This window comes from Salmo trutta, chromosome 12 (assembly GCF_901001165.1).
Source record: "Salmo trutta chromosome 12, fSalTru1.1, whole genome shotgun sequence".
Lineage (NCBI taxonomy): Eukaryota > Metazoa > Chordata > Actinopteri > Salmoniformes > Salmonidae > Salmo > Salmo trutta.
Genome location: NC_042968.1, coordinates 45726605 through 45737972, shown reverse-complemented (window position 1 = coordinate 45737972; position 11368 = coordinate 45726605). Strand labels below are relative to the sequence as shown.

Sequence of the window (11368 nt, the reverse complement as noted above, 5' to 3'; positions counted from 1 at the left end):
TAGTCATTTACAACATTAACAATGTCTACACTGTATTTCTGATCAATTTGATGTTATTTTAATGACAAAAAAATTGCTTTTCTTTGAAAAACAAGGACATTTCTAAGTGACCCCAAACTTTTGAATGCTTTTGTATGCATTTCCATTTTAGCAGACACTCTTATCCAAAGTGACCTGCAGTCAGTGCATTCAACTAAGGTAGATAAACAACAACATATCACAGTCATATCAAGTAAAACATTTCTGTAACTGTCACTGAGAATGTTGTTGCTGTATGGACCACATACCTTCAAATGTATTTCTGTAATTGAATATTACAGAAATACTACATTTTTTATATATTTTTATTTGAATTAAATACATTTACAAATATAATTATTTTGTAGTTTGTTTTGATACATTGATCTTTATGATATTTTGTCATTGTATTTTGTCATTTTTGCCCATCCCATAGAAAGAGAGGAGGTGGACCTATGTACCCTGACTTAAATCAAGCAGGTTTCAGTCACCCACTTAGCTTCAGTCACCCACTTGGCTTCAGTCACCCACTTGGTTTCAGTCACCCACTTGGCATCAGTCACCCTCAAGATTGAAGCGGGAGACAAATCCAGCTATGGCCTCCTTGCCAGTTTTCTCATACTGGGCAGACAGGAGTCATAGGATGGACAGATCAGGCCTCTCTCATTGGGCAGACAGGAATCCTGGGATGGACAGCTCAGGCCTCTCTCACTGGGCAGACAGGGGTCCTGGAATGGACAGACCAGGCCTGTCTCACTAGGAAGACAGGGATCCTAGGAGAGACAGATCAGGCCTCTCTCACTGGGAAGACAGGGATCCTGGGATGGACAGCTCAGGCCTCTCTCACTGGGAAGACAGGGATCCTAGGAGAGACAGATCAGGCCTCTCTCACTGGGAAGACAGGGATCCTGGGAAGGACAGCTCAGGCCTCTCTCACGGGGCACATGGGTCCTGGGATGGACAGGCCAGGCCTTTCTCACTGGGCACAGGGGTCCTGGGATGGACAGGCCAGGCCTTTCTCACTGGGCACAGGGATCCTGGGAAGGACAGCTCAGGCCTCTCTCATGGGGCACAGGGGTCCTGGGATGGACAGCTCAGGCCTCTCTCACTGGGCAGACAGGGGTCCTGGGATGGACAGGCCAGGCCTTTCTCACTGGGCACAGGGATCCTGGGAAGGACAGCTCAGGCCTCTCTCATGGGGCACAGGGGTCCTGGGATGGACAGCTCAGGCCTCTCTCACTGGGCAGACAGGGGTCCTGGGATGGACAGGCCAGGCCTTTCTCACTGGGCACAGGGATCCTGGGAAGGACAGCTCAGGCCTCTCTCATGGGGCACAGGGGTCCTGGGATGGACAGCTCAGGCCTCTCTCACTGGGCAGACAGGGGTCCTGGGATGGATAGCTCAGGCCTCTCTCACTGGGCAGACAGGGGTCCTGGGATGGACAGCTCAGGCCTCTCTCACTGGGCAGACAGGGGTCCTGGGATGGACAGCTCAGGCCTCTCTCACTGGGCAGACAGGGGACCTGGGATGGACAGCTCAGGCCTCTCTCACTGGGCACAGGGGTCCTGGGATGGACAGCTCAGGCCTCTCTCACTGGGCAGACAGGGGACCTGGGATGGACAGCTCAGGCCTCTCTCACTGGGCAGACAGGGGACCTGGGATGGACAGCTCAGGCCTCTCTCACTGGGCACAGGGGTCCTGGGATGGACAGCTCAGGCCTCACTGGGCACAGGGGTCCTGGGATGGATAGCTCACACTGCTTCCCCTCATACGGCGCTGGATCAAGGGTGCCTTCTTTGAAGAGGAGATCCTGTCTGAGTAGCCTATAATGTTTTTTGAAAAGGGAAATGTGTATTTCATTTCCTGTCTTTTCCTGTTCTGAGTTATGAAGGTACCAATCCGTTGATGTGGTGATCTACTCATTCTACAGTGTGTTTTCTGGTGTTTTTTAAGTACTCAATTTGAAATATGCACTATTTAGTCCTGTGCTTTTTTGTATTTCAATAGTTTGTGAGCCTGAAATGCTCAATTGACGCAGATTTGAAGTGAATAACTATGGATCTGTCTTCACAGGCTTCACAGCATATCCCCTCTTCTTTGTCTTGGGAAAGCTGATTTTGTATCACAGCATTCCTGCTGTGGTAGTTGCCTGGGAAGCTGTGCAGACAGTAGACGTTGAATTTTCGAAAATGTCTATGATTACAGCTTGATGATAGTGGAAAGATGAAAGGGGATGGAATGTGAAATGATAATAATCATCATGATTAGCCCCAATGACACAAGCTACATCTACTGTAAGACAAAAGGCCACACACAATGGAATGGCGGAATAGGATTTTCAGAGGTAAATTACAAATACAATACACACCGCAACTCCTTTTGTGGACAACATTCCTCCGTGCTAGCTGTGCTCTGGCAGTTCTCAGACTCAACGTAGGGAGCTTAGTGATGGAAGAACAACCATATAGTGACTATCAGGTGTGTTACAGAAAATATACCGTTCACAAGTCAAGCAGCCACATTATCTAATGTTAGCCCCCCCTCCCCGATCCACCCAAAATGTTGGCTACCGTGTCAGACTCATCAAATTCTGATATTATGGTCAGTGCTTGCAAGATCCACTGTCAATGAAGGTACAGCATCTGTCTTCAGGATTAGCTTCCTGGCAAGACCCATCGAATGTTCTCCCCAATTGATAAAGCAACTTCACCTGAAATGCGCACTGAAAACTTGATCAATGTACCAGCTACAGTCACTTTTCATGCTTGGGTCACCCTACTTTGAACTGATTTCATTCAAATATTATCCAATTTGATGAAAACAATGATTTTCACTGTTCGGGAACTTTAACATTGTTTTCCTCGGGAAGGCTTTGTCGTTTTGACTTACCATTATGCTTCGCCCACAATTATGTTATTTTGACTGTCATTACCTGCCATGCCCACAATGATGACGTCATACCCATTAGAAAGCTTAAATGTCCAACAAAGTTTGGACACACCTACTTATTCAAGGGTTTTTCTTTATTTTTACTATTTTCTACATTGTTGAATAACAGTGAAGACATCAAAACTATGAAATAACACATATGGAATCATGTACTAAGCAAAAAAAAGATAAACAAATCAAAATCTATTTTATATTTCAGATTCTTCAAAGTAGCCACACTTTGCCTTGATAACAGCTTTGCACACTCTTGGCATTACCTCAACCAGCATCATGAGGTAGTCACCTGGAATGCATTTCAATTAACAGGCCTTGTTAAAAGTTATTTTACATTTTTTGGAATTTCTTTCCTTCTTAATGCGTTTGAGCCAATCTGTTGCATTGTGACAAGGTAGGGTTGGTATACAGAAGATAGCCCTATTTGGTAAAAGACCAAGTCCATATTATGGCAAGAACAGCTCAAATAAGCAAAGAGAAACGACAGACAGTAAATCATTACTTTAAGACATGAAGGTCAGTCAGTCATGAGGACCACCACGGGAAAGGAAGACCCAGAGTTACCTCTGCTGCAGAGGATATGTTCATTAGAGTTAACAGCACCTCAGATTGTAGCCTAAATAAATGCTTCACAGAGTTCAAGTAACAGACACATTTCAACATCAACTGTTCAGGGCCTTTGTGGTCGAATTGTATAAAAAAACACTACTAAAGGACACCAATTAGAAGTAGAGACTTGCTTGGGCCAAGAAACACAAGCAATGGAAAATAGACTAGTGAAATCTGTCCCTTGGTCTGATGAGTCCATATTTTAGATTTTTGGTTCCAACTGTGAACCGCCATGTCTTTGTGAGACGCAGAGTAGCTGATCGGATGATCTCCGTGTGTGTGGTTCCCACCGTGAAGCATGGAGGAAGAGGTGTGATGATGTGAGAGTGATTTGCTGGTGACGCTGTCAGTGATTTATTTAGAAATCAAGGCACACTTAACCAGTGTGGCTACCACAGCATTCTGCAGCCATACGCCACCCCATCTGGTTTGCGCTTAGTGGGACTATTATTTGTTTTTCAACAGCACATTGACCCAAAACACACCTCCAGGCTATGTAAGGTATATTTGACCAAGAAGGAGAGTGATGGAGTACTGCATCAGATGACCTGGTCTCCACAATCACCCAACGTCAACCCAAATGGGATAGCTTGGGATGAGTTGGACCACAGAGTGAAGGAAAAGCAGCCAACAAGTGCTCAGCATATGTGGGAACTCCTTTAAGACTGTTGGAAATGCATTCCAGGGGACTACCTCATGAAGCTGGAATGCCAAGAGTGTGCAAAGCTGTCATCAATGCAAAGGGTGGCTGCTTTGAAGAATCTCAGATATAAAATACATTTTGATTTGTTTAACACTTTTTTGGTTATTACATGATTCCAAATGTGCTATTTCATAGTTTTGATGTCTTCACTATTTTTCTACAATGTAGAAAATAGTAAAAATAAAGAAAAACCCTTGAATGAGTAGGTGTGCCCAAACTTTTGACTGGTACTGTATGTCAACACACCAATATGGGTCCAGTGGTGGAAAAAGTACCCAATTGTCAAACTTGAGTAAAAGGAAAGATACCTTCATAGAAAATGACTCAAGTAAAAGTGAAAGTCACCTAGTAAAATACTACTTGAGTAAAAGTATAAAAGTATAAATCATTTCAAATTCCTTACATAAAGTAAACCAGAACGCACAATTTTCTTGTTTTTTACAGATAGCCAGGGGAACACTCCAACACTGAGACATCATTTACAGATAGCCAGGGGAACACTCCAACACTGAGACATCATTTACAGATAGCCAGGGGAACACTCCAACGCTCAGACATAATTTACAGATAGCCAGGGGAACACTCCAACACTGAGACATCATTTACAGATAGCCAGGGGAACACTCCAACACTGAGACATCATTTACAGATAGCCAGGGGAACACTCCAACACTGAGACATCATTTACAGATAGCCAGGGGAACACTCCAACACTGAGACATCATTTACAGATAGCCAGGGGAACACTCCAACGCTCAGACATAATTTACAGATAGCCAGGGGAACACTCCAACGCTCAGACATAATTTACAGATAGCCAGGGGAACACTCCAACACTGAGACATCATTTACAGATAGCCAGGGGAACACTCCAACGCTCAGACATAATTTACCGATAGCCAGGGGTACACTCCAACACTGAGACATCATTTACAGATAGCCAGGGGAACACTCCAACACTGAGACATCATTTACAGATAGCCAGGGGAACACTCCAACACTCAGATGCCATTTACACATAGCCAGGGGAACACTCCAACACTCAGAGATCATTTACAAACGTAACATGTGTGTTTAGTGAGTCCGCCAGATCAGAGGCAGTAGGGATGACCAGGGATATTCTCTTGATAAGTCTGTGTATTGGACCATTTTTCTGTCCTGCTAAGCGTTTAAAATGTAACGAGTACTTTTGGTTGTTGGGAAAAATGTATGGAGTAAAAAGGTTATACTTTTCTTTAGGAATGTAGTGAAGTAAAAGTAAAAGTTGTCAAAAATATAAATAGTAAAGTAAAGTACACATACCCCAAAAAACGACTTAAATGACTTTAAAGTATTTTTACTTAAGTACTTTACACCAGTGTATGGGTCAGGGTCAATTTAACCAGTCATTTCAGGATATTGACCCCATTGATGTTGGACGGGGTATGAAAAACCATAAGAGATTGATTACCATGTTCTTCATTGTTCACATTAAGTTCACAACTGCAAATCTAGCTGAAAACGCTCATTTCTAAAGGCCTATATGTACCCTGATATCTCAAAAAGCATCTGTTACTCATGACAAACGACACAACATGATATAAAGCAAACCAAAGCTTGGAGGAAAAGACAGCCTACTTTCAGCTCTGGTATCACTTCCCATGGTTGTACAGAATATGCTACCAGGCAGTCCTAACACGCTTTATATTATCTGATGACAAGATTACAATATTAATACAGTATCCATGAAAGCATTTTGAATTATGATGGATATCAAATGGAATTGGTTTCTCAGTATTAATCTTCCCATAAAGCTGTGTGCCATTGGAAGACATACAGCAGGCAGGTATTCGAGGCATTCAAGGTATTCAGACCATTCTTCTACCCTCTGGAAGTTCTGAAAAGGGTGGACAAGACAGTGGTAAGGAATATGGCAGACATAAGACTATGTTATTTCCATATGGCTGTCACCAGCCAGAGGGCCTCAACAAGGACCTACCTAATGTATAGCGGAGATGAATTGGTTTGGAATCGTGCCCAAGTTAGAGGGAGGGCTTGCAACATGCGCTTTCTTTCCTAGAACTTGTAATAAGCACTTTGCTTGTTGTGTTAGATTATGGAAACAAGCCAAGCATTAACCAATAACCTCAATCACCTTTTGAAAGGATTACATACATCGACATTTTGGCATTTCTATACACAAATTACATCTGTCTTTCTGACGTATGGGCTAGCTATCTGGCGCCTGGATATGCCAGTAAAAGGGGTTTGGAAATACAATTGCCACCAATAGGAAAGACAGTATTGGTTTGCAGGATTTGAAGTCTAATCAATGCAATTAGCTACACAGGTCTGATACAATAACTAGGTTTATTTTATTATGGTGAAAATGGTATTCCATTAGATATGATTTTCCAGATATCAAAGTAAAACCTGTTAACTACTGTATATAGTATCAAAACGGTCTATTCTCGTTTGAGATTAATCCATACTGAACATTGGAAGACTAGGCTACTCCTGAGATGGTCAAGCTGAGCTTTGTAAGGCTACTCCATCAATCCATTTCTTAATTTCATTGTCAATTGATATTTTTAATTTGTTCCATTTTTCTTAACAACTTTATTGACCACTCATGGTATGCTATTATTGATCCTCTGAGCCCTCACAGGAAATATACAGTCTCTACTCTACACACGGGTGCCTGCACAATTCTAGACTTTGCTTCTCATAATTTTCAAGAGCTCATAATCGTTTATTTCATGTAATATCCTTAGCCTATTTAGTTTCAATTAAAGGGAAATGACTTTCATAAGAAATAAATGTGGTGTTATTGTACTTGTTAACCACGGAGTTAGTCACAGCTGTTACATTTTCACATCCAGGTAATATATTCACCAAGCAATGCTGGAATGCAATCTTCCCTTCTTCCGAAGGTAATAGAGCATCTAAATGAAAAGTTCAATTGATGCGTTGGCATGGAGGCCCACACACTGCCAAATGAGGGAAAAACCCACATTCACATGCATTCATCTGACCACATAATACCCCAGTCACTCTCTTGTTGTAAACAAGGTGTTTTCTGAGGCAACATACCAGCTAAAATAAGGCTAGAATAAATAGAATGAAACATCAATGTAACAAAAGGTAGTATAGAGCATAGACAAGTGGATAACAATTTACTTGATAAAGGCTGCAGGCAGTGTCCAAAATTAACTTTTTTGCTCACCTGCCAAGGGGACTGGTAGATGAAAAAATCCACCAGCCAAGCATATTTTTTACCAGCCAAAATAATAAATTGCCTTTTGGTGTCACATATACATTCATTTCAGTACATTTCATTGAGATAATAAGGTATTATGTTGAATACAAACGTATAGAAGAGTCCAGAGCAAAATTAGAAACAAGATTATTTTAATATATTGATCAACGGTTAAGCAAATCAAATCAAGTTCATTTGTAGAGCACATTTAAAAACAACTGTACAGTAGTTGACTAAAAGTGCCAAACAGTGGGTGCGCAATGATATAAACAAAACATATCAGATACAATGAATAAGAGTACAGGGCAACAACAATGAGAAGTGCAGTGGACATAGAACTGGTGCTCTCCTGATACAAAGGGGAAACAGGGGGAAGCAGGTCTACAAATCCTTTACTTTGAGTAGAAATACCCTGATAAAATGCAGGTCAAATATAGACTTATCAGATGCTTTTTCATTTTGGCTGTGGCTAGATTTAATTTCCCAGCCTGAATACAACTATTTGCTATTAAATGTACTTAAGGATCAAACATAAAAGTACATTTGAAGCTTTTCTTAACCTATCAGATTCTTAATCATTTTAATCAACTTAAACTTACTCATCAGTCTCCTCACTCTACCGCAGTCACCCTCTTTGCATGGTCCATGAAGTCTGACCTCCTGCTCCTGACAGAGTCCTGGTGCCACAGCATCACAGCTTTAATCGGATCATACTCCCTGATCTCTGGAGAGGACAGCTGGACCATAAGGAGATCTGACAACATATCAGACTTTAGGTTGGACCGCCAATCGGTTTTCACCTGTTTCATGGTATTAAAACCACTTTCACATTCAGCTGTGGAGGCAGGGAAGGACAGGACCAGATCAACCAATGCCAGGATATCAGGGCAGGAATGCTGATGGCTCCTGTTGACACGGAACCAGGACATCTTCTGCAGGGACTGGGGCTCTTGGTACATCAGCACCTTCAGGACAGTCCACTGGTCAGGGATCCTTTCAACATGGATGCCAGAGGTCTCCAGGACAGGCTTGAAGTGGTCCACCAGGGTTTCCAGTTCAGTGTCACCAAAATCTAGAACGATTGTATACATTACAACAAGCATCATGCAGTTTTAATTCTCTTCTCTATAGAAATATGATGATGAACCTGAACCCAACCTGACTGTCCTGTAATACAAAACATAAAGTAACCTGCTGCTGCATCTCCTGACTCTGGCCAGTTGGTGAAGCTGACCAGCTTGGTGGAACACAGGACCCCTACACTGGTGTCCTGGAACCTGTCAGTCATACTCTCAACTAGCCTGTCAAGCATTTTGTCCTGTGAGGTGACGAGGGTCAGGCTGTCACCTCTGGTCAGCGAAATTCCCTCATATCTGTTGGCCATTATGGCCTTCATCATGGGCCCTTCTCTGATGAGAAAAGGTACATTTTACCATCCTTTCAGAATTTTCCTTTACAACACACTCTCACTCACACTTTCTCTCCCTCCCTTATTGACGTAATCCTTTCTCTTAATTCTCTTAAGGTAAGTACTTCTTACTGCAGCTTAAATAAACATACCTGGTGTTGTACTTCTTAATTAAGTACTGCCTGTGTTGAGCACGAGGAGCTGTGGACTTCTGCTATGGTGATGGTGGACCTCTGCAGACAGACAGACAGGTTGCTCAGGTGTGTTAGTGTGTCATGCAGGAAGCCCCAGAAGCGGATAACAACAGCCTCCCTCGCAGTACTGCAGTATTCCTGGCCTTGGCCTGCTGGACACCTCAGACATTTTGGCCATCAGCAGATTGAATCTGAAATACATCAAGAACAAAGACATACAACTAGACAATTAATTGCTGTCCAAAAAACACTATATGAGATATGACATTTTATCAGTGCATAAAGCATTGAAACATGATGCTACCAATTGTAACTGTGTTTGTTGTTATTTACAGGACATTACATATTGATGATGACTTGGAGTATTTAACATAGCAATCTAGAGCCCCTACCTGTTCCAGGTGCTAGACACGCCCCTGGTAACCTCGCAGGAAGTGGTCCAGTGCACGCAATAGGTGTCCTACCCATCGGGTCCCGCCAATTCTGGTGGGTACCAGCGATGTGTGCCCAAGAGCCTGGAAGCTGTTACCAGGTTTACCCTGTTCAGTGGACTGGTGTGGTAGAAGGTGTAGAGCCCACTGAGGAGGTCTTCTACTTTCTGAAACATCACGTTGGACTGGATGGCATCAGAAAAGGTCATTTCAAGGCGGTGTGCCATACAGTGGATGCCGATGATGTAGGCCCTGTCCCCCTTCAGCCGGCTGACCACACCATTCTTGGCTCCAATCATCACAGCAGCTCCATCTGTTCCCAGAGCGACCAACTTGTTCCCCCACTCATCACACACTCCCTCCATGATGGCACTGATGGCGTTGCTTATGTGTGCCGCTTCTGCCTTCTCCACTGACTTGACGCCAAAAGACTTTGACTCGATCTTAACCTTGTGACAGAATCTGACATAAACTAACTACTTCTCTTTCACAGAACTGTCTGTGGAGCCATCTGACATAAACTAACTCCCTCTCTTTCACAGAACTGTCTGTGGAGCCATCTGACATGATGGAGAGAAATGTGATATTAATCAGGTTCTCTCTGATGTTGTTTCTCTCCACCTCTGCAATATGGTGCATAAACTCTTTGGCCTGCTTCTCATTTCTATATGTTGAGCCCACAGCGATTCTTTTTTTTTTCATCCAAACTGCAAAAATAAAACATCAAATTAATTCAATAATAATTAAATATACAATCATGTTATCCAATATAGCTGGCAGTTGATTGTGCTAAATTAGCCTTCAACCCTTTGTTTACTTAAGGATCAACACTATAAGGCAGGTAAAGTTAATTGTGTCACAATGGTTTAAATGTAAACAGCATCTGGAGACAAACATTAAAATAGAATGTTACAGAGACATAGGAAAGCATAGAGATCCATGTCAGCATCAGTAGGCCTATAATGTTATGGTATTTACACACTATTTTGAGGTGAACGGAAACTTATCAAGAGCTGAGAAATAAACTACAATACTGGACCACGTCTGCTAAATAGACTTGAATAAAATAGCTACAAATGTACTAGTCTAGCTACAAGAGTAACAACATTTTCAGTTACTCACACATCCACTCCAAGTCAGAAAGTGATCTCGCTTTCTTGCCAGTGGGATGTACAGTCCTAAACAGTATGTTCATCTTCGTGCTGGTCTGCTCTGACATCGCCATTACCGCTGTCACAGAGAGTGTCAAGAGGAGAGGCTCTGATTGACCCGGGACACAGACTCGCAGGCAATGTCACACTTGCTGTGTTCATGGTCATGAATGTTCTCCAGCTTCATCGTTTTATTTCCGATGACAAATGAGTTGTTTCTGACTAGGTGAACCCCAGCCAACTAGGTGAAAACTCTGTCAACATGCTCTTGAGAAAGGCAGTTAGCTCTAGTTGCTCTAGATAAGAGCATCTGCTAAATGATGTAGATGTATGATAACTTTGTCGTTGTCTTATGATCATCTCTTAATGATCTGTACAGAATAACAGCCATTTTGAGTCTTATGATAACTGTTCCCCGGTAGGCCATCATTGTAAATAAGAATTTGTTCTTAACTGACTTGCCTTGTTAAATAAAAGGTTACATTTAACATTGAAAGTGTTACCTACAAGTTCTTTTGGCAGCGATAGGATACGTCCATGTGAAAGTGTGAGACCTGAAGTCCTTCTTCTCCACATTGATTATATGAAGGCGGTGAGGGCAAATGGCCGCCTAACTGACCTACAACATTTTGATCTCACTTCGCAAAAGACAGAGTTTATTTTCAGCACTGCC

At 42.5% G+C, this 11368-nt stretch overlaps 1 protein-coding gene across 1 annotated transcript; it reads right to left on the bottom strand.

The window, feature by feature from the left end:
• Positions 1 to 8122: 8122 nt before the first annotated feature.
• On the bottom strand, positions 8123 to 9017 carry LOC115202553 (zinc finger protein 862-like). The gene is made up of 2 exons (XM_029766675.1): positions 8679 to 9017; positions 8123 to 8583 (listed from the first exon to the last, which is right to left on the bottom strand). Exons 1-2 carry the CDS (start codon positions 8908 to 8910, stop codon positions 8123 to 8125), a joined length of 693 nt encoding a protein of 230 aa, XP_029622535.1. The 5' UTR covers positions 8911 to 9017.
• Between the last annotated feature and the right edge of the window lie 2351 nt (positions 9018 to 11368).

What these genes read in the sequence shown, in the direction of transcription:
- LOC115202553 (XM_029766675.1), bottom strand. Translation starts at nt 8,910, where the DNA reads ATGATGAAGGCCATAATGGCCAACAGATATGAGGGAATTTCGCTGACC. An exon ending in CTTTATGTTTTGTATTACAG is followed by an intron (nt 8,584 to 8,678) that starts GACAGTCAGGTT and finishes CAATCGTTCTAG; the next exon opens with ATTTTGGTGACACTGAACTG.